Here is a 22,480-nt window from a genome sequence, read left to right as displayed (position 1 = left end):
CTCGGGAGGAATCGCGTCCTCGCCCGACCTCGGCCTCGGCCTCAGGAGGAGTCTCCGCCTCGCCCGACCTTGGGCTCGGACCGACCACGCCGCAGGAGGTACATCATTACCCTACCCCTAGCCAGCTCAGGCTATAGGGGAACAAGACCGGCGTCCCATCCAGGCTCGCCCCGGTAACAAGAAATGATGGCTCCCCGCGTGCGTCCATGACGACGACGACTCTCAGCCTCTTACGGAAGCAAGGGACGTCAGCAAGGTCCCGACATCACGACAGTTGTGCTTCTACAGGGCTCAAACGCTCCTCCAACGGCCACGACACCATGTACACAGGGCCCTAACACCTCTCCGACAGCCACGTTGGCATGTACATAGGGCTCCGGCTCCTCTCTACCGGACACGTTAGCATATCGCTACACCTCCGTTGTACACCTGGACCCTCTCCTTGCATCTATAAAAGGAAGGGCCAAGACCCTCATACGAGAGGGTGGTCACGCGGGACTCTCTCTCTCTCTCCCTCGCGAACGCTTGTAACCCCTTGAAAGGGAATTAGGCTTACACCTAGTTCCTAATTGATTTTGGTGGTTGAATTGCCCAACACAAATAATTGGACTAACTAGTTTGCTCTAGTCTATAAGTTATACAGGTGCCAAAGGTTCACACTTAGCCAATAAAAAGACCAAGAATTGGGTTCAACAAAGAGAACAAGGGATAACCGAAGGCAGCCCTAGTCTGGCGCACCGGACTGTCTGGTGTGCCACCGGACAGTGTCCGGTGCACGAGGGGACTTCACGATGAACTCTTCACCTTCGGGAAAACTCAGAGGCGCTCCGCTATAATTCACCGGACTGTCCGGTGTACACTGGATAGTGTCCGGTGCTCCAGGAATAAAGCGACTCTGAACTCGTCAGCTTCGGGAATTCGCTCCGCTATAATTCACCGGACTGTCCGGTGTACACCGGACTGTCCGGTGAGCCAGCGGAGCAACGGCTACCTCGCGCCAACGGTCACCTGCAGAAGCATTAAATGCGCGCCAGAGCACGCAGAAGTCAGGCACGCGCGAAGTGGCACACCAGACACTCTACAGTACATGTCCGGTGTGCCACCGGACATCCAGGTGGGCCCAACAGTCAGAGCTCCAACGGTCGGAACCCAACGCCCTGGTGACGTGGCTGGCACATCGGACACTGTCCGGTGTGCACCGGACTGTTCGGTGCACCATGCGACAGACAGCCTCCACCAAACGGCTAGTTTGGTGGTTGGGGTTATAAATACCCCCAACCACCCCACATTCAAGTCATCCAAGTTTTCCTACTTCAACTACTTACAAGAGCTCTAGCATTCAATTCTAGACACACCCAAGTGATCAAATCCTCTCCAAATTCCGCACAACGCCTTAGTGATTAGTGAGAAAGATTTGCTTGTGTTCTTTCGAGCTCTTGCGCTTGGATTGCTTTCTTCTTTGATTCTTTCTTGCGATCAACTCAATTGTAACAAAGGCAAGAGACACCAATTGTGTGGTGGCCCTTGCGGGGAAGTTTTGTTCCTGGTTGATTTGAGAAGAGAAAGCTCACTCGGTCCGAGGGACCGTTTGAGAGAGGGAAGGGGTTGAAAAAGACCCGGCCTTTGTGGCCTCCTCAACGGGGAGTAGGTTTGCGAGAACCGAACCTCGGTAAAACAAATCCGCGTGTCACACTCTTTATTCGCTTGCGATTTGTTTTGCACCCTCTCTCGCGGACTCGATTATATTTCTAACGCTAACCCGGCTTGTAATTGTGATTAACTTTGTAAATTTCAGTTTCGCCCTATTCACCCCCCTCTAGGCGACTTTCACCCCTACTGCAAGCGCATCCACTCCGGCGCAGGACAACACGAGGCCGCGGTTTCCCCCCTTTGTGTCCCGTCTCGCGCCAACCCATCTGGGTTGGGGCACGCTGCGACAATTTACTTGTCGGACCAGAGACCCCCGGGATCGAAACGCCGATACGCTTCTATTTTTTTATGATAGCTGCTCGGTAAAACTAGTGAATAAATAAGTGACCGCCAAATGGTCAAATATAAAAATTGCTATTTTATCACTCACTTTTATCTTTCAATTATTAAGGTCCTATTTGCCTATCTACTAGATTATATAAGTTGGATTATGGTGAAAATGTAGAAGAGTAAAATATTACTCTAAGATCATAAATAAGCTGAAATAAGTTACCCAATACTAGCTTATTTTAGTTTATTTGCGGCCATAAAGTGATATTTTACCCTGCTACATTTTCATCATAATCCAGCTAATATGATCTAGGAGGGAAATAAACACACCCTAAGTCATCCGTGTCTATGACTCGTAGGACCATTTGAAGTTATAGACCGGATGGTAAACCAACAAAGTCTATAAATAATAATGGTTAATTAGTTGTGTGCCATTATACTTTTTATGGTTTTGATATATACCATTGAACTTTTTTGACTGGTACCGTTGCCATTAATTTTTTTTCTTAGATTTGGAATACGTTATTTTATACCGATTTTGCTGAATTATGTTCATCGGCAGGTATGCGTATTTTTGTATTGTCCATCCTAACTAAGAAAAACAAAATCAACGGTTTTCGGTGGGAAACCAATCAGTTTCCCGAAACTGAAGTTTCCCGAAACTGATGATTTGTTTTTCTTAAAATTAATTTTTGAACAAAAAATTAAAAAACAGGTAAAAGATAAAAAGATGTAAATTCCTGTTTTATCACCGATATATCTCTGATAACTGATTTATTTGAATTTGTGAATACAAACCGATTAAAAAATTGAAAACCGCCAAGAGGATTGTTTGCATAGCAGTCGTTGTCAAAGTAACCGGTCAAAAAAGTTCAATGACATATATCAAAACCAAAAATAGTATAATGACACAACTAATTGACCCAAACAATAATAGCAAAATTGAGCTCCCCTGCCATTTGTTCTCCATCCCAGTTCCCCCGGCAAACACACTCGGTTCTCCCGTGCCTCTCGCCGTCTCGCGTCGCAACGACTGGCCGGCCGCCGCCGCCACCGCCGACCTACGTGCCAAGGTCCGCATATTCGGAACCTTCGCCGGCGAGCACCCACCAGGTACGCGCAACCCTCGTCTATTCCTGCTGTACGGAACCGAGCACCCAAACCCTAATTATTTGTATCCGGATCTGATCCGATCCGGTTACAAAGTGTATACATGTATTATGGCTCCAAACACTGTTGGGTGGTTACACTTTACACCCATGTCCTTTACTGGGTTCGCCCTGTCTATGGCCAGTCAACATTGAGGTAATGAGGCTGTTCGATTTTTTGGGGATTATGATATCTTCCCCTGGGTTAGAATCTCTGATGGAACCATGCCAGCGAGAATTTTGCAGCTGTTTGATCTCTACCTTCTTGAAATTATAAACCCATGATTTCTATCTTGTACCAAACTTCTCCCGGTGAAAATCATGCCCCATCTGGACTGAAAGCATCCAAATGACCATTCCATTGAGTAAGCTATGATGCCAGTACACTCTATTTCATCTCCCACTCAATTAAACTGTTTTCAAATTCTCCGCTGATCACCTGCCAACTTCGGACTTCATCGACACCCTGGTTCCAATGTGTAGGCCTGTTCACTCACGGTTTCCAGCGCTGTTGGTGTCAAAACCAGCCCAACCTGCTGAGTGTTGAGCACACAAAACGTCCTCGCAGACGGTCCGGCCTTGAGGCCGGACGGTCCGCGGTGGTGGTGCGGACGGTCCGCACGTGCGCAGAATCAGTTAGGGTTCCGAGTTTCTCGCGGGATTTGTTAGCTAAAACCGCAGGATTAGCACGGAAAACGAATTGTAGCGGATCCAGACCTCCCCATTTATATAGATGAAGGGCTATGGCCGATTGAACCCCCCACAATCGATCAAATCAAGTCTATTTCTCGTTTTTACCTTATGCATTAGGAGTAGTTCTAGTTTAGCCCTAGTTTAGTCTCCCTCTACCTCAAATCTCCACCTCTCTTTGGCTCTACGTCGACTAGAGGCGTCTTGGGTGGCTTGCCGACGCCTGACACACCCTACGATCTCTCCTCCCCGACGGGGTCCCTCCCGGGAGGCGAGATCCAGGTCTGCTGCGAAGAAGAAAACCCTCTGCGCAATCGCAGACCGTCTGAGCCCCATGCGCGGACCGTCCGGACGTACGTAGAGGAGGAGTCGCTCCTGCGTCAGGTCGCGGACCGTCCGACCCTGTGCCGCGGACCGTCCACACCTCCGCAAAGAGCACCACCAGACGGTCCTTTCTAGTGTTTGGCGTCCGGATCGGCGCCAACACACTTTTTGGCGACTCCGCTGGGGAAAGGTGTCTAGATCTACTAAAAATCAAGCCCTCAAATGTCCGGTTCTAAAGATCACACCGATATCTCCCCGGACAATATCCTGAAGTTGGCTGTGATGTGCGGGCGCACATACGCCAGGCGCGCGCGTGATGTGCGCAGGGGAACAGAGCGCGCAGCCAGGACACAGGAAGGGAAGGCAAGTGGTTAGAAGGAAAGTTAGCCACCTAATTAGTTGTTTCCTGTGTTAGTTATTTCCTTATTAGTCGTTTCCTTGCTAGTTATTTCCTTGTGAGTTGTTACCTTGTTAGTTATTTCCTTACTAGTTGTTTCCTTGTTAGTTATTTCCTTATAGCTGCCCCCTCTGTGGCTATATAAGCATGTACGAGAGATCATTTGGAATAAGCAATAAGTCAGTCCTAATCTCCCTCTCTTCTCTACAAACTGACGGCTGAGGGGTATAACCTCGCCGGCGTGACGGACAACGGCTACGAGTTACGTAGCCGGGGTCCGGCCAGTCGGGGATTTGGTGTCCTTGACAACCTGGTATCACGGTCTCGTCGATCCTCACCCACCCGCTCCAACCACGCCCAGCAGCCGCCAACGCCACCACCTTCCCCAGCCTCCACCACAGCCATGGCCGAGCCCACCATTGCCGACGTCCTCGCTGAGTTGCGAGCACTCCGCACGGACGTCAACACGCTGCAGTTCGACATGGCGGCCATGAAGGACAAGTCCGCGTTGGCCTCGGACAACGGGGGCCACGGTCGGCGACCCGAGGGGCAGCGCGACCACGATCCGTACATCCAGCACCGCAAGTGGGACTTCCCCCGCTTCGACGGCTCCGTCGATCCGATGCTGTTCATCAACAAATGTGACTCATACTTCCGGCATCATCGCACCTTGGGGGAGGAACGTGTTCGGATGGCATCATACCATCTGGACGACGTCGCGCAGCTGTGGTACAGCCAGCTTGAAGAAGATGATGGTGCCCCGTCATGGGGTCGATTCAAAGACTTCCTGAATGAGAGGTTCGGACCTCCACTCCGTTTCGCGCCGCTGTTCGAACTTTCGGAGTGCCGGCGCACCAGATCTGTGGAGGAGTACTCTAATCGTTTCCAGACGCTCCTGCCCCGTGCCGGTCGGCTGGACGAAGCTCAACGAGTGCAACTCTTCACCGGAGGCCTCCTCCCGCCTCTCAGTCATGCGGTGCGCATCCATAATCAGACCACGCTCGCCGCTGCGATGAGCCTGGCGCGGCAAGTGGAGCTCATGGAGCTCGAGCGACCGCCGGTACGACAGGGAGCGCACGATCTACTTCCGCCACCGCCGCCTCGAACCGCTCCGGCCGCGCCACCCCAGCAGTTGGCTCTTCCAAACCCGCCGGCGGGTAACGACCAGGGACGACGCGAGGGCAACCAGCGGCGCCTCTCTACGGCGGAGCAGGCGGAACGACGTCGCCTTGGCCTTTGTTTTAACTGTGACGAAAAGTATTCTCGTGGCCATAACAGGTTTTGCAAGCGGATTTTCTTCGTGGACGGGGTTGAGATTGATGACACCGAACCCGTCACCGACGACGGGGACAGGGACGCCCCTGCTTCTCGCTGCAGGCGGTGGCTAGGGTGTCCATGACGGACACCACGCAGCTCGCGGTCACACTAGGGGCCGCCCAGCTCGTAGCCCTCCTCGACTCCGGCAGCACCCACAATTTCATCTCCGAAGAAGCCGCTCGGCGAACGGGTCTTCCGCTCCAACAACGTCCCCGCCTAACGACCATGGTGGCCAATGGTGAGAAGATCACCTGCGCCGGCGTCATCCGCAAAGCCCCACTAATCATCGCTGGTGTTGCGTTCCCGGCGGAGCTGTTCGTCATGCCCTTGGCCGGGTACGACATCGTCCTCGGCACCAAATGGCTCGGCGCGTTGGGACCCATTGTCTGGGACCTGGCCAACAGGCGCATGTCCTTCCAGCGAGGGGGCCACACCATCTCATGGGCGGGCCTATCCACGACGTCGGGCCCGGCGGTGTGCGCCTTGTCCGCTGAAGAATCGCTCTTGGATGCTCTCCTCAGAGCGTTTGCTAGGGTCTTCGCCACTCCAACGGGACTGCCCCCCAAGCGCGCACATGATCACCGCATCCTGCTGAAGCCCGATGCACAGCCGGTCGCCGTGCGCCCCTATCGGTACCCAGCTGCCCACAAAGATGAGTTGGAGCGGTAGTGTGCAGCCATGATGGAACAAGGGATCGTCCGACGCAGCGACTCCCCGTTTTCGTCGCCGGTCCTCCTTGTCAAGAAGGCCGATGGATCCTGGCGCTTCTGCGTCGACTACCGGGCCCTGAACGCCATGACGGTCAAGGACGCCTTCCCGATCCCGGTGGTGGACGAGCTATTGGATGAGCTCAACGGCGCCAAATTTTTCTCCAAGCTCGACCTACGGTCGGGATACCACCAGGTCCGCATGCGACCCGAGGACATCCACAAGACGTCGTTCCGCACGCATGACAGCCTATATGTGTTCCTGGTCATGGCGTTCGGACTCTGCAACGCGCCGGCCACATTCCAAGCCCTCATGAACGACGTCCTGAGGCCGTTCCTCCGTCGCTTCGTCCTCGTATTTTTTGACGATATTTTGATCTACAACAGGACTTGGGCAGATCACCTCCGGCACCTGCGTGCTGTCCTGGAAGAACTGCGCCGTCACCAGCTCTTCGTCAAGCGCACTAAATGTTCCTTCGGGGTCTCCGTCGTCGCCTACCTCGGCCACGTTATCTCTGCGGCGGGCGTCGCCATGGATCCCGTCAAGGTGCAAGCCATCCATGATTGGCCGCCGCCGCGATCCGCCCGTGCCGTCTGTGGCTTCCTCGGTCTCGCGGGGTACTACCGCAAGTTCGTACATAACTATGGCACGGTGGCCGCGCCCCTGACGGCGTTGCTCAAGAAGGACAGTTTCACTTGGGATGATGCAGCGGCCACGACGTTCTCCGCGCTCAAAGCGGCGGTCACTTCGGCACCAGTCCTCGCCATGCCCGACTTCGCCAAGCTGTTCGTCGTCGAATGCGACGCGTCAACCATCGGCTTTGGGGCGGTCCGGGTCCAGGAGGGACACCCGGTGGCATACTTCAGCCGGCCAGTAGCGCCGCGCCACCGCGCGCTGGCCACCTACGAGCGAGAGCTCATTGGCATGGTCCAGGCGGTTCGACATTGGAGGCCATACCTATGGGGGCGCCGCTTCCTCGTCAAGACGCACCACTACAACTTGAAATACCTCCTCGACCAGCGCCTCGCCACGATTCCGCAGCACCACTGGGTCGGCAAGCTCTTGGGCTTCGATTTCACAGTGGAGTACCGCTCCAGGGCCACGAATACTGTCGCCGACGCCCTATCCCGCCGCGACAACGAGGAAGGAGAGCTGCTGGCCATCTTAGCGCCCCGGTTCGACTTCATCGAGCGCCTCCGCCATGCCCAGGCCACCGACCCGGCGCTGGTAGCCGTCCACGATGAGCTCCGGGCGGGGACCCGCACGGCGCCGTGGACCATCACCGACGGCATGGTCGCCCTGGAGGGGCGCCTCTACATCCCGCCAGCATCGCCACTACTTCAGGAAATCCTGGCCGCGGTCCACGATGACGGCCATGAAGGCGTTCATCGCACGCTGCACCGCCTGCGGCGTGATTTTCATTTCCCCAACATGCGTCGTGTGGTGCAGGACTTTGTGAAGGCGTGCGCCACATGTCAGAGGTACAAGACTGACCACCTGAGGTCGGCCGGGCTGCTCCAGCCACTGCCCATTCCGTCCAGCGTGTGGGCCGACATCGGCATCGATTTCATTGAAGCACTGCCCCGGGTGCAGGGCAAGACAATAATCCTCTCCGTCGTCGACTGCTTCAGCAAGTACTGCCACTTCATCCCGTTAGCACACCCCTACACCGCCGAGTCCGTCGCCCAAGCGTTCTTCAGCGACATCGTCCTCCTTCATGGTGTGCCGCAATCCATCGTCTCGGACCGCGACCCGGTGTTCACGTCGACATTCTGGACCGAGCTCATGCGGCTCACTGGCACCAAGCTCTTCATGTCGTCGGCTTTTCACCCGCAAACGGATGGACAGACGGAGGCCGCCAACAGGGTAATCGTCATGTACCTCCGTTGTTTCACAGGCGATCGTCCTCGGCAGTGGCTTCGCTGGCTTCCGTGGGCCGAGTACACCTACAACACGGCTTTCCAATCGTCGCTCCGGGAGACGCCGTTCCGCGTGGTCTATGGCCACGACCCGCCCTCCATCCGCTCTTATGAGCCTGGTGAGACGCGTGTGGCAGCTGTTGCACAAGAGATGGAGGACCGCACAAACAGGCCCAGGCGGTCCAAAAGCGTGTCTATGATCAGCACCACCGTCCGGTGGAGTACCAAGTTGGGGACTGGGCACTACTACGACTCCGGTAACGCCCGACAGCATCACTACCACGGACCTCCACCGGCAAGCTCAAGCCACGGTTCGTTGGACCGTATCGCGTCCTGGAGATCATCAACGTCGTGGCTGTCCGGCTCGAGCTTCCGCCAGGGGCCCGCCTCCATGATGTGTTCCATGTTGGAGTGCTCAAGAAGTTCGTCGGCACACCACCGGCAACACCCCCGGCATTACCCCCCACGCACAACGGCGCTGTGGTGCCCGTGCCAGCAGTGGTCACAGCCGGGCGCCTGGCTCGTGGGATTCGCCAGCTATTGGTCCAGTGGCAAGGTGAGCCAGCCGCGTCAGCAAGCTGGGAGGACTACGACGACTTTCGCGCTCGCTTTCCTGATTTCCAGCTCGAGGACGAGCTGGTCTTCGACGGCGGGAGAGATGTGATGTGCGGGCGCACATACGCCAGGCGCGCGCGTGATGTGCGCAGGGGAACAGAGCGCGCAGCCAGGACACAGGAAGGGAAGGCAAGTGGCTAGAAGGAAAGTTAGCCACCTAATTAGTTGTTTCCTGTGTTAGTTATTTCCTTATTAGTCGTTTCCTTGTTAGTTATTTCCTTGTGAGTTGTTACCTTGTTAGTTATTTCCTTACTAGTTGTTTCCTTGTTAGTTATTTCCTTATAGCTGCCCCCTCTGTGGCTATATAAGCATGTACGAGAGATCATTTGGAATAAGCAATAAGTCAGTCCTAATCTCTCTCTCTTCTCTACAAACCGACGACTGAGGGGTATAACCTCGCCGGCGTGACGGACAGCGGCTACGAGTTACGTAGCCGGGGTCCGGCCAGTCGGGGATTTGGTGTCCTTGACACTGGCTGTTGAAAGTCTGATGGCCGATGAGCAACAGCAATACGAGGACTACATGCGTCAAGCGAAGGAGAAATTCTTGTCACAATACACGGTGGATCGCCACCAGAAAGTTGTCAAACATGGAGAGACCGACGCCGCGTCTCTTCTGTCTTCGCTTCAAGTCCCCAACGTAAGTAAACCCCACGACATCCAATTTATTAAACAATATGTAGATCACCAGCAGAATCAAATGAAACAACAAATTGGAGGGTTAGAAGAATCGATTAGAAAATTAACGCGTACGTTGGAGAGATCTGTTGCTCCTAGTTTTCCATCATATGAAACTAGTAACAGGATGTCTATATCTAATACATCGGCGACAAATGGGGATTCACAGCCCCAACCATTATATGGTATGCCGTTGAACTCATATCCAGGGGCCACCACCGCCGTCCCTGCTTGGCACATCGGCGCCCCTGGACACGGTCAGACCGTCCGAGCTTTTGCCCGGACAGTCCGACCCTTACGCAGACCGTCCGGCTTTCCCTGCCGGACAGTCTGGGACCGCACCATGGCTACCGCGTGGCGCCCCAATAATAGCGAACACAACCGACCAGTTCGAATGTACCACCGGACAGACCAGATACGCATACGTAGAACCTACTGTCGCACACTATGCACCAAATTATTACACACCACAGCAGCAGTACGTTCCGCCCCCTACATATTTAAACCACAGCTGTCATGTGGGGCCGCACCTATGCGCGCCAAAAGTGAGAGGCCGCAGGGGCGCTGGCAGCAGCGCGCGCAAGGAAGGCATGGCAAAGGAAAGTGACTGATTTGTTGGCTAAATTGATAGACCTAAATTGTAGGGGAGATAATTCCAATTAGTCACTTGCCTAATTAGTGGTTGCCTAGTTGGTCAACCGGTGGCCTATATAGGCCTGTACGCAGGAGACAAAGCAATAAGGAATATATTATCTCTAATCCTCTATCTCTCTATTCTCTAAGCCTGCGGCTGAGGGACTCCTCGCCGGAGAAGACAACCGGCGGCTACGAGCTACGTAGCCGCGGTCCAGCTGCTCGGGGGCTCAACGCCTTTGACAACCTGGTATCACGGTCCCGGTGATCCTCTGGCCGGCCCACTTCCACACCAGCCGCCGCCACCTCCGCCTCATCACCACCACGAACCGCCACGCCGACCTCGCCTGCATTCTCTGTTGCATCCTGCGGTCCAACCATGAGCGAGGCCAACGACTTCAAGGCCCTCGCCGAGGCCCTCAAGTCGCCGCAGGAGTCCGTCGCGGCCAATGCCCAGGCCATCGCCAACCTCACAGCCGACCGCACATCCTCCTCCGGCATCAAGATCGGCTCCGGCGAGCACCATAATGACAGACCGCCGAGATTCCAGAAACTAGACTTTCCCCGGTACGATGGTAAGACCGATCCCCTAGGCTTCATCAACCGCTGCGAATCCTACTTTCATCAGGAGCGCATCATGGAGGAGGAGAAGGTCTGGATGGCCTCCTACAATTTGGAGGACGGGGCGCAAATGTGGTATATCCAAGTCCAGATGGACGAGGGTACTCCATCGTGGCGACGATTCAAGTAGTTGCTCAACCTGCGCTACGGGCCCCCTCTCCGCACCCGCCCCTCTTCGAGCTGGCTGATTGCCATCGCACGGGCTCCGTCGCGGACTATCAGGACCGTTTCCAGGCGCTCCTCCCACGTGCAGGACACCTCGACGAGGCGCAACGGGTCTAGCTCTTCACGGGGGGTCTCCTTCCTTCGCTCAGCCTCGACGTCCAGGTCCACAACCCGCAGTCCCTCGCGGCTGCCATGAGCCTGGCACGCCAGCTGGAGCTCCGGGAGCAGTATACACAGACACCTCCCAAGGTCGCGTCCCGTGGCCTGCTGCCGGCCCCGGCACCGCGTCTCGCCTGTCCTGCTCCATCGGCCGACAAAGCAGCCTCGCCCGCGATCATGGCGGATGGGCGCAAGCGCCTGTCCCGGCAGGAGCAATAAGAGCGCCGCCAGCAAGGCCTCTGCTTCAACTGCAACGAGAGCTACACGCGGGGGAACAACCGCGTCTGTAAGCGGATCTTCTACATCCAGGGCGTCGAGTTGGACCTCGCCGACGATGCCGCCGCGGGAGATGATCAGAACACGGAGACGCCGGTGTTCTCCCTGCACGCCGTCGCCGGGGTGGCCGTCTGCAACACTGTACAACTGCAGGTGGCCGTCGGCGCCGCTACTTTCATCGCGCTCATTGACACGGGATCGACTCACAGCTTCATTGGGGAAGCGGCTGTGCGGCGCTCGGGGCTCACCATCGAGCCGCGACCACGACTCATGGCAACAGTGGCCAATGGTGAGCGAGTGGCCTGCCCGGGAGTCCTTCGCCAGGCCTCGATCGAAGTAAGTGGCATGGTGTTCCGCGTCGACCTCTTTGTGATGACCCTAGCCGGGTACGACGTCGTCCTCGGGACGCACTGGATGGCCACACTCGGACCTATCGTCTGAGACTTCAACGCCCGGACCATGGCGTTCTAGTGGAAGGGACACGACGTCCGCTGGCGTGGCGTGGGCCCTCCATCCGTGCCGGCTCTCCTCGCCGCCACAGCGGACGACGACCTCGTCGACGGGTTGCTGAACGCCTTCACCGACGTCTTCGCCGAACCGATCAGCCTACCCCCAGCTCGGGGCCGCGACCACCACATCATCCTCAAACCCGGTTCCTCTCCGGTGGCGGTAAGACCGTACATGTATCCTGCGGCTCACAAGGACGAACTGGAGTGGCAGTGCGCCGCCATGATTGAGCAGGGCATCGTCCGCCGCAGCGACTCAGCGTTCTCATCTCCGGTCATCCTCGTCAAGAAGCCGGACGGGTCGTGGCGTTTCTGCGTTGATTACCGAGCGTTGAACGCGCTCACCGTCAAGGACGCATTCTCGACCCCGGTCGTCGACGAGCTTCTCGACGAGCTTCATGGGGCGTGCCTCTTCACCAAGCTGGACCTACGGTCGGGGTACCACCAAGTGCGGATGAGGCCAGAGGACGTCCATAAAACAGCGTTCCGCACACACGACGACCTCTACGAGTTCTTGGTGATGCCGTTCGGGCTGTGCAACGCCCCCGCGACATTCCAGTCTCTGATGAACGACATACTGCGCCCCTAGCTCCACCATTTTGTGCTTGTCTTCTTTGACGACATTTTGATATACAACACCTCGTGGGCGGACCACCTACGACACCTTCGCGTCGTCCTCGACACCCTGCGCCAGCACAACCTCTTTGTGAAGAGGTCCAAGTGCTCGTTTGGCGTCGGCTCTGTCGCCTACCTCGGCCACGTCATCTCGGCGGCTGGCGTCGCTATGGACCCTGCAAAGGTCCAGGCCATCCACGTCTGGCCCCAACCGCGATCGGCGCGGGCCGTGCGTGGCTTCCTCGGCTTGGCGGGCTACTACCGCAAGTTCGTCCACAACTATGGCGCCGTTGCAGCACCCCTCACGACAGTTCTGAAGAAAGAGGGGTTCACATGGACCGATGAGGCGACCACCGCTTTCAGCGCCCTCAAAGGGGCCGTGACGTCAGCACCAGTACTGACATTGTCGGACTTCACCAAGCCCTTCGTCGTGGAGTGCGACACTCTACCTATGGCTTCGGGGTCGTACTCATACAGGAGGGTCACCCGATCGCCTTCTTCAGCCGACCGGTGGCGCCCCGCCATTGCTCCCTAGCGGCCTATGAGCGAGAACTCATTGGGCTAGTGTTGGCCGTACGACATTGGAGGCCATACCTATGGGGGTGCCGCTTCGTCGTCAAAACGGACCACTACAGCCTCAAGTACCTTCTCGACCAGCGCCTGGCCACCATTCCTCAGCACCATTGGGTGGGCAAGCTCCTCGGTTTCGACTTCTCCGTCGAGTACAAGTCGGGAGCAACGAACACAGTGGCCGACACCCTCTCCCGCCGCGACACCGAAGAGGACAGCACGGGGGCTCTCCAGGCGATCTCGGCGCCCCGCTTCGACTTCATCAGCCGGCTCCGCCACGCCCAGGCCACTGACCCGGCCCTGACCGCCATCCACGACGAAATCAACGCAGGCACACGCGCGGCTCCTTGGGCGGTGACCGACAACATGGTCCTCTACGACAGGCGGCTCTACATTCCACCGTCCTCGCCCCTTATGCAGGAGATTGTGGCAGCGGTCCACGACGATGGACATGAGGGCGTACAACGCACGCTACACCGGCTCCGCTGTGTCTTCCACTTCCCCAACATGCGTCGCGTCGTGCAAGACCTTGTGCGGGCATGTACCACTTGCCAGCGGTACAAGTCAGAGCATCTTCACCCGACAGGTCTCCTCATGCCACTACCAATCCCCACAGTCGTTTGGGCGGACATCGGCCTCGACTTCGTGGAAGCACTGCCCCGTGTCAACGGGAAGTCGGTGATCCTCTCCGTCGTCGACCGCTTCAGCAAGTACTGCCACTTCATCGCCCTCGGCCACCCGTACACTGCCGAGTCCGTGGCGCAGGCCTTTTTCGCCGACATTGTGCGCCTCCATGGCGTGCCACAGTCCATGGTGTCCGACCGCGACCCGGTGTTCACCTCGACGTTCTGGCGTGAGCTCATGCGGCTCATGGGCACTAAGCTGCACATGTCGACCGCCTTCCACCCCAGTCGGACGGCCAGACGGAGGCGTCAAACCGCGTCATCATTATGTACCTCCGCTGCTTCACCGGAGACCGTCCTCGACAATGGCTTCGCTGGCTGCCATGGGCCGAATATATGTACAACACGGCCTACCAGTCCTCGCTACGGGAGACACCGTTCCGGGTGGTGTACGGTCGTGACCCGCCTTCCATCCGCTCGTATGAGCCTGGTGAGACGCGGGTTGCTGCGGTTGCACACGACATGGAGGAGCGCGAGGCCTTCCTCGCCGATGTCCGCTATCGACTCGAGCAAGCACAGGCAATACAGAAGCGCCACTATGACAAGCAACACCGGCCAGTGACCTACACGGTCGGCGACTGGGCGCTCCTTCGTCTACGCCAGTGCGCTCCGTCCTCGCTGCCGCAACAGACATCGGGCAAGCTGAAACCCCGCTTCCTGGGGCCATATCGCGTCATCGAGCTCATCAACGACGTCGCCGTTCGCCTGGAGCTGCCTCCACAGGCCCGCATTCACGACGTATTCCATGTGGGCACCCTAAGGAAGTTTGTGGGGACGCCTCCATCCGCTCCACCGCCCCTGCCCGACATCCATCATGGGGCTATTGTTCCAGAACCGGTTCGGGTGGACCACACTCGCTTAGCGCGTGGTGTTCAACAGGTGCTAGTCCATTGGAAGGGTGAACCGGCAACTTCGGCTACCTGGGAGGACCTCGACGAGTTCCGCGCCAAGTACCCGGCTTTTCAGCTCGAGGACGAGCTGGACCTCGAGGGGGAGAGAGATGTCATGTGGGGCCGCACCTATGCGCGCCAAAAGCGAGAGGCCGCAGGGGGCGCTGGCAGCAGCGCGCGCAAGGAAGGCATGGCAAAGGAAAGCGCGCGCAAGGAAGGCATGGCAAAGGAAAGTGACTGATTTGGTGGCTAAATTGATAGACCTAAATTGTAGGGGAGATAATTCCAATTAGTCACTTGCCTAATTAGTGGTTGCCTAGTTGGTCAACCGGTGGCCTATATATAGGCCTGTACGCAGGAGACAAAGCAATAAGGAATATATTATCTCTAATCCTATATCTCTCTATTCTCTAAGCCTGCGGCTGAGGGACTCCTCGCCGGAGAAGACGGCCGGCGGCTACGAGCTACGTAGCCGCGGTCTAGCTTCTCGGGGGCTCAACGCCATTGACAACAGCACGCCATACGATGACAGGCCGATCACCATTATCGATCGGTCACGGCAAGAAGGTCGGCATAACAATGCCCGATCGAATGAGCCCCACAGCCTAGGGTCCGGTGGTCTGCCACCGGGCGCAATAGAGAAAATTAGGGAAGAGATGGCTGAACTATTTCGAGATAGGATCGGAGTTGGTGTAGCTAGAGTGGGGCAATCATATCAGAAGCCATATGATCACCGGTTTGACAACTGTCCCATATCCACAAGGGGCAAGGATACCAGAGTTTTCTAAGTTTTTTGGTGAAAATGGGAGAAACACACACGAACATATAGGCCAGTTCCTAGCACACCTAGGCGAATTGGCCGATGGGGAAGCATTTCATGTTCGTTTATTTTCTTTATCCCTTACTGGTACCGCTTTTGCATGGTACGCCGCCCTGCCTCCTAATTCCATTAATCCCTGGAATGATTTAGAGAGTAAATTTCACGAACATTTCTTTTCCGAAGAATATGAGTTAGAGCTACCTGATTTAGCTTCAGTTCGATAAGGATGCGAAGAATCGATTAACGATTATACCCGGAGGTTCCGGGACACTAGAAACCGATGCTTTCAGATCCATGTCGCAGACAAAGAGCTAGCATGGTTAGCTTTTAAGGGGTTGCTATCCTACTTAAGAGACAAATTAGATGGGACCCAGTTCTTTTCAATAGCTCAGCTGTATCAGCGGGCTTTAGCCTGTGAAATCCGATTTAAAGAGACATCAAAATCGGCCGCCCGTACTATACATCTAATAGAGCGTGATAATTCAGATGATGAATCCGCATATGTATATACCGCTGAGTTTGTTTGGCCAACAAAGGCCAAATCTTCTGCATGTTCTTCCTTACATCCGGTTCAAAAGAATCGGCAAGAAGAGATTAAATTTACCTTTAATGTTGCCAAATGCGATAGGATATTTGACGAGCTACTAAAAATGACAACATTAAATTAACTCATACTATTCATCCTATGGATGAATTAAAGAGACATGCTTATTGTAAGTGGCATAATTCTTTTTCCCATGCCACCAATGATTGTAATGTTTTTTGTCGATAGATACAATCGACCATATATGAGAGCCGGTTGGCTTTTCAGGAGATGCAAGTGGACACACAACCATTTCCTATCAATACAATAGAACCCACATGCAAAAAGGTCTTGGTTCGGTCCGAAGTGGCCGATAAAGGCAAAGACAAAAACACCATCATTGGCGATCCTTGCACGTCAAAAATATCACAAGGGATTGCTCGGAAAGCTCCGGACAGAAAGACTAACAAGTCCGGAGTCACCGGGGGGCAAGCTCAACCAAGCAGCCGAGCAAAACTCCTTGACTCGAGCATCGCAGACTGTCCGGCACCTGGGTGCGGACGATCCGGTGCTCATGCGGACGGTCCGGCTGACTCAGCCAGACAGTCCACCCATGGCCATAAGCGTCAGCCTCCACACAAAGCAAGGAAAGAGATGCAAGGGCAAAGCCAACATGCCACACATGGTCGGCTGGTAAAAGTTGGCCCTACTTTTGATCAATTGCTAGCCAAATATGCTGGCAAGAAGGCTTTTCTACGTGATTGGCCAACAAAGAAACCCCGGTCACCCACTAAAACAAAACGACCGAGTAAAATGGCCCGAAAGACGATGCAACAAGCATCGCCTATTCGTCCTGTCATGCCAGGATGCTTTCCACCCACCTACTCATCGTCGATGTGTTGTCCTGTTCAAATATGGAATGGTACGACGATGAACCCATGGTACATGTGTACTCCCTTTGTCTATTCAGGCTGGGGGCACCTCCATTCTATTCCTTTTGATTCATTGATCAAATGGTCACGGCCGAAAAAGATGCAATCCTAAACGGCCTTTATGCATTGGGGCTCTATTGAATGATCACCATATTGGATTGGAAAAGCCGGTGACTTGCATCAGGCTTAGTTCTTATGCTTTTGGTTCGTCAACCTCCACCACTGAGCTCACTGATTCATGGGTTGATTCTAGGTGGGTTAGGTGGATTGAACCATAAGAAAACTATTTGTTGTGCTGAATTAGGAGCAAGTGCATGTGGGTCATATCTATGATCATGGAGTCCAGTAATGCTAGTTGTGCAGCCGCCGCCTTGATTCCAAAATCCTTGATCCTTCATGCAGCTGTCGACCTCCCTTCGTCGATTTGTTCTCTCTCTCGCCCATGCGGGACCGCTTTTCGTCTAGGGCCACATGCTCTGTCTTCAAGCGCCAAGGCATGCTCTCCCTGACTGCCACTGCCTCCATCAGCATCGTTGCAGCCCACATGCTGCATGTCGTCAGTGCTCGGCCAGAGGATGCAGCAGTGGAGCAACGCCCTGAGGTCCATGGTCAGGACCTTCTTCGTCGCTGAGTGCTGGACAGCTTGTTCCATAGCATGTCGGCGAAGACATTCTTCTGTTAGATCTCCCGTGTGTTGGACTCATTGAACACCTGGCAGAGGACTAACGCGTTGAAGATCATGGTGCTGTTGGCCTTCTCATTGATGCCAAAGATGTCAAGGCCACGGAACGGCAGTGCCAGAAGGCGGTGAGGTTGCGCCACATGGTGTTGTTGATGAGCAGCACCATGTGCGGCACATAAGCGCCATGGTGGATTGGTGGGCATGATCGTTGCTATCGTCAGCATGCTCATGGTGCAGCCTGCGATGTCGATGAGTTCAATGGTTTTCTGGATGGGTTAATCACTTAATCCAACCCATTTGAAACCTGTATTGCGGTTGGTCCAGGTTGAGCTGGTGGGTTGAAAGGTTTGGAACCAAACTATGAACAGGCCTACCAGTGGAGACCACAGTCCATAACCACATTGAATTCACTACAAAAAAACAACGACAACATAGCCTTTTGTCCCAACCAAGTTTGGGTAGGCTAGAGATAAAACCCCCAAGAAACAAGGATAGAAAAAAAAGACACCGAAAGTGTAAAAGAAAGAGTGTAGAGTTAAGGTTAAACAGAAAAAAGACAAAGATCATGGTTCGGGTATGTTGATTGCTAGTCTCCAGGCGCACCTATCCTTAGCTAATTGCTTGGAAATATTTCACTCCTTAAGATCTCTCTTAACCACATTGAATTCACTAATGGTTCTATATTCGGTACATCCCCTTGCCGCTATCACTTGTTGGTTTGGATGGTAGGATTCAGGACTATTCGTATTGAATAGCACAAGGCCACAAGGGCAGAGGTTTGCTTGTATGTGTCTGGTTTTGGCATGGTTGTAGATTATGTGTTCATAATGGCTAGTAATTTGTGTTACGTAGAGTTTGTGATAATCAATGGTAGTATAATGACTTATGATAGAAAATAGCAACTGTAGTAAGGGGTTAAAAATCCAGCAATTGTATTGGAATTTAAGTTTTCTATTTGTCAAATATTTGGTTTAAGAGTACTTTGCCAACACATCATGCACTGAGAAACTATGCAAAGTGGTATGTTGATAAAAGTATGCTGGAGTGTAAATAGTACTTGAAGCTCATGTGCTGATTACACCAGTACACATTTCCCCCCCTGGGATGCAGCTCAAAGATTAATCTTGCTTATTCCAATGCTCTTGAGGATTAACTCTACTTCCAGTCTTTGCTTACTCCACTAAGGATTTTCATTTATCTATTAATTCACTAAGATTTTGTTTTATTTGGCAGGATTTTTTTTGTACATCTAAGATGTACAGGGCCTCGAATTTCATACCTGATCCTAATCAGGTGCTCCTAGATGCCAAACCATTAAGATCGTTAGCTCCAATGTTCCCTGCCCCCATGGGAGTCAATGTTAATCAGTCAAGTACACCACCATTGGTCTGTGTCACTCCGGTTGGTCAATTTTCAGCAGGGTTTGGTGCAGGTAACCTTCCTGCCTTTGGATCGTTCACTACTTTCAGTGCCACTTCAAATGGTGTTTCTTATGCAGGCACCAGTGCTAATGGTGCCATTGATGCCACCCCTATCTCTGCATACAAAACAAGGTCAAACATATCACTTGATGGTGATGATGATCCTTACTCGGGTAACCAAACTGAACGGAAGCCTAGGAGAGGCCGACCTCCCGGTTCTGGTCGTGATGGCTCAAATGGTAAGTTAAAGCGCCCTAAGCCCACTTACAAGAATTTTGTTGCTGGCAAAGAGCTTGCCTTTCTGGCAGCTTCATCCGATCCCAGGGATATCGTGGAAGCAGTTCACATGACCTTTGAGGCACTCCGGCGAAGACATCTGCAGATGGATGAAACACAGGACGCTAGCAGGCGTGCAGACCTGAAGGCTGGTGCCATCATGATGGCAAGTAACATCAGGGCAAATTCGGGCAAGAGGGTAGGAACTGTCCCTGGAGTTGAAATAGGAGATATTTTCTATTTCAGGATGGAGCTGTGTGTCATTGGATTGCATGCACCTAGTATGGGAGGCATTGATTACATGACTAGTAAATTTGGAAACGATGAGGATTCTGTAGCCATATGTATCGTTTCCGCAGGAGGTTATGAGAATGATGATGATGACACAGATGTGCTGGTATACAGTGGTCAAGGGGGAAATAGTAGGAATACTGAGGAGAGGCAAGACCAGAAGCTTGAGAGGGGTAACCTAGCTCTTGAGAGGAGTTTGCATAGGAAGAATGAGATAAGGGTTGTACGTGGCTTCAAGGATCCATTTTGCCTAACTGGGAAAATTTACATATATGATGGCCTGTACAAAATTCATGAGTCCTGGAAGGAGAAAACAAGGTCTGGTATCAATTGCTTCAAGTACAAGCTGCTGCGTGAACCTGGACAGCGTGATGGAGCTGCATTATGGAAGATGACTCAGAAATGGATAGATGATCCTGCTACCAGAGGCAGGGTTCTACTAGCTGATCTGTCATCTAAGGCTGAAACTATTCCAGTTTCTCTTGTCAATGAGGTTGACCATGAGAAAGGACCTGCACATTTCACCTATACTAACCAGGTCAAATACGTGAGGCCTCTCAGTTCTATGAAAAAGCTGCAGGGCTGTGGATGCCAGAGTGTTTGCCTGCCCGGTGATGCCAGTTGTGCTTGTGGACAACATAATGGAGGTGATTTACCCTACAGTTCATTAGGATTATTGTCATGCCGCAAACCGATGATCTATGAATGTGGTGAATCTTGCAACTGTTCTACAAATTGCCGGAACAGAGTGACCCAAAAAGGGCCCAGGCTACATTTTGAGGTCTTCAGGACCACCAATCGAGGCTGGGGTCTTCGTTGCTGGGAACCTGTTCGTGCTGGTTCATTTATATGTGAGTATGCTGGTGAGGTCATTGATGAACTCAAAGTTAATTTGAATGACACCGAAGATGATTACATTTTTCAAACTGTATGCCCTGGTGAGAAGACTTTAAAATGGAATTGTGGACCTGAACTATTAGGTGAAGCTAGCACATATGTATCGGCTGATGAATTTGAGCCACTGCCTATCAAGATAAGTGCAAAAAACATGGGAAATGTCTCCCGTTTCATGAACCACAGTTGCTCACCCAATGTCTTCTGGCAACCTGTTCAATATGATCATGGAGATGATGGACACCCACATATAATGTTCTTTGCACTGAAACATATTCCACCCATGACAGAACTGACTTATGACTATGGTGTTGCTGGAGCTGAATCTAGTGGTTCAGGCTCTCGTAGAACGAAGAACTGCATGTGTGGATCACAAAACTGCCGTGGACTATTTTGATGGGTTAAGATCCTTGCTCTTTGTGGTTAATCATACAAACCACTTTCAGCTAGGTAGGTTCTTTTCCAGATTGGTTTATTTCTTTCATCACATATGTGTTTCTTCCTTTCTATGAACGAAATGAGCAACATATATAATGGAATCATGCAATCTGGCTTCAGTCTGGGCACCAACTAGACATAGAAATGCTTAGAAATAAATATATCTTTTTGTAGTTTATGGACTGTTGTAGATTTGTAGACTTGTAGTACCTTTTTTAATTAAAAACATCAGCATGGAACTCAAAGCATATTACAAAGCTGTGAAGAGCAACTTTGGAAGTTTCCCGTTTAGTTCCTGAAACAGAGCCACCCTGCATGGTGCACTGCAAATGCTGATTGTATTTGTATACAGCATGTTGCTCCTGAAAGTCCTAGTTATCTGACTCATTATAGCTGCCATTCATGAAATGATGCCTTTGACTAAGTTTTAACTTGTATACTTTTTATTGGTGTGTGAAATCTGTCTGACAGGCATCTTACTCATGCTGTCCTGTTATTTCTTTTACAGATCCTTTCTTAGTCTCCGGATGATATGAGTATGACTGATGATTCCAATTGCTGCCATGTGTACTGTGAAGACAGCAAGTTGTTGTCAAACTGTAGAATTTCTGTTGCCCTGCACGGCATGGTGGCCGTTCTCCCACCATTTGTTCAAATATTTATGGGGGTGTGGATTGATGTATTTCTTCTGCTAATCTTGTCCACCAGCTGCACCGGTCTGTGTAAACTTGTTATGATCCCTGTTTGCTCTGGACGCCTGGTTGTTTAACCGTGACTCCTTGGATCTGGTCATGTAAATTATCCTGGTTTAGGATTATGTTGCTTTTGACTCGAATTTTCTGCCTCCCTTGCTCGTTTCATGTGATGCATCGTGGCCGATATTTTCAGCAATGTTTAGGTGTATGCTGAATGTCCAGGTAGGGATGCAGTTGATACAATTTGGAACTGGTTTCGTTGTGGCCTTGTGGGCGTCGGCGAATGGAATTTGAAGCGAGAGGTGCAGCTACTGGCATCGTGGGCGCCAGACATCTTCCGATGACGAGGCAGAAAATTTGCGCCTCACCCCGTTGCTGGTGAAGCAGTTGCTTGTTTGTACATTAGCCGATTTCGCTGTCAGTTGAAAGCGATATCCGAATGTACGAGGGGGAAAACCGCATCTCCTTCAGCGGCGTCGACGGCGCAGGGCACGCCCGTCCTTCTCACATCACCAGTCACCAAAATTAGAGATGGCAATGGGTAAATACTCACCGGTATTACTACCCCATACACATACCCACGATATAAAAATAATCTAATCGAGTCACCATATA

General features: G+C 53.0%; 1 protein-coding gene and 1 pseudogene across 2 annotated transcripts; both read left to right on the top strand.

Annotated features, from left to right (window-relative positions):
- The first annotated feature begins 2,887 nt into the window (after positions 1-2,887).
- LOC542102 (SET domain protein SDG111) lies at positions 2,888-22,014 on the top strand. 2 transcript variants are annotated; one of them, NM_001111735.3, is made up of 4 exons: positions 2,960-3,093; positions 19,084-19,282; positions 19,349-21,182; positions 21,679-22,014. In NM_001111735.3, the coding sequence occupies exons 2-3, from the start codon at positions 19,105-19,107 to the stop codon at positions 21,127-21,129; spliced, it is 1,959 nt and encodes a 652-aa protein (NP_001105205.2). In that variant the 5' UTR covers positions 2,960-3,093; positions 19,084-19,104; the 3' UTR covers positions 21,130-21,182; positions 21,679-22,014. The 2 variants fall into 2 exon arrangements, with proteins under 2 accessions (XP_008648289.1, NP_001105205.2); XM_008650067.4 differs by having other exon boundaries at positions 2,888-3,093; positions 19,084-21,182; positions 21,679-22,005.
- LOC109940227 (uncharacterized) lies at positions 10,781-11,643 on the top strand (annotated as a pseudogene).
- Positions 22,015-22,480: the final 466 nt, after the last annotated feature.

The sequence above is a fragment of the Zea mays genome, chromosome 6, assembly GCF_902167145.1.
Source record: "Zea mays cultivar B73 chromosome 6, Zm-B73-REFERENCE-NAM-5.0, whole genome shotgun sequence".
Taxonomy (NCBI): domain Eukaryota; kingdom Viridiplantae; phylum Streptophyta; class Magnoliopsida; order Poales; family Poaceae; genus Zea; species Zea mays.
Note: the sequence above shows the minus strand (reverse complement) of the source record. Positions and strands in the feature narration are given on the sequence as shown.

What these genes read in the sequence shown, in the direction of transcription:
- LOC542102 (XM_008650067.4), top strand. Translation starts at nt 19,105, where the DNA reads ATGTACAGGGCCTCGAATTTCATACCTGATCCTAATCAGGTGCTCCTA.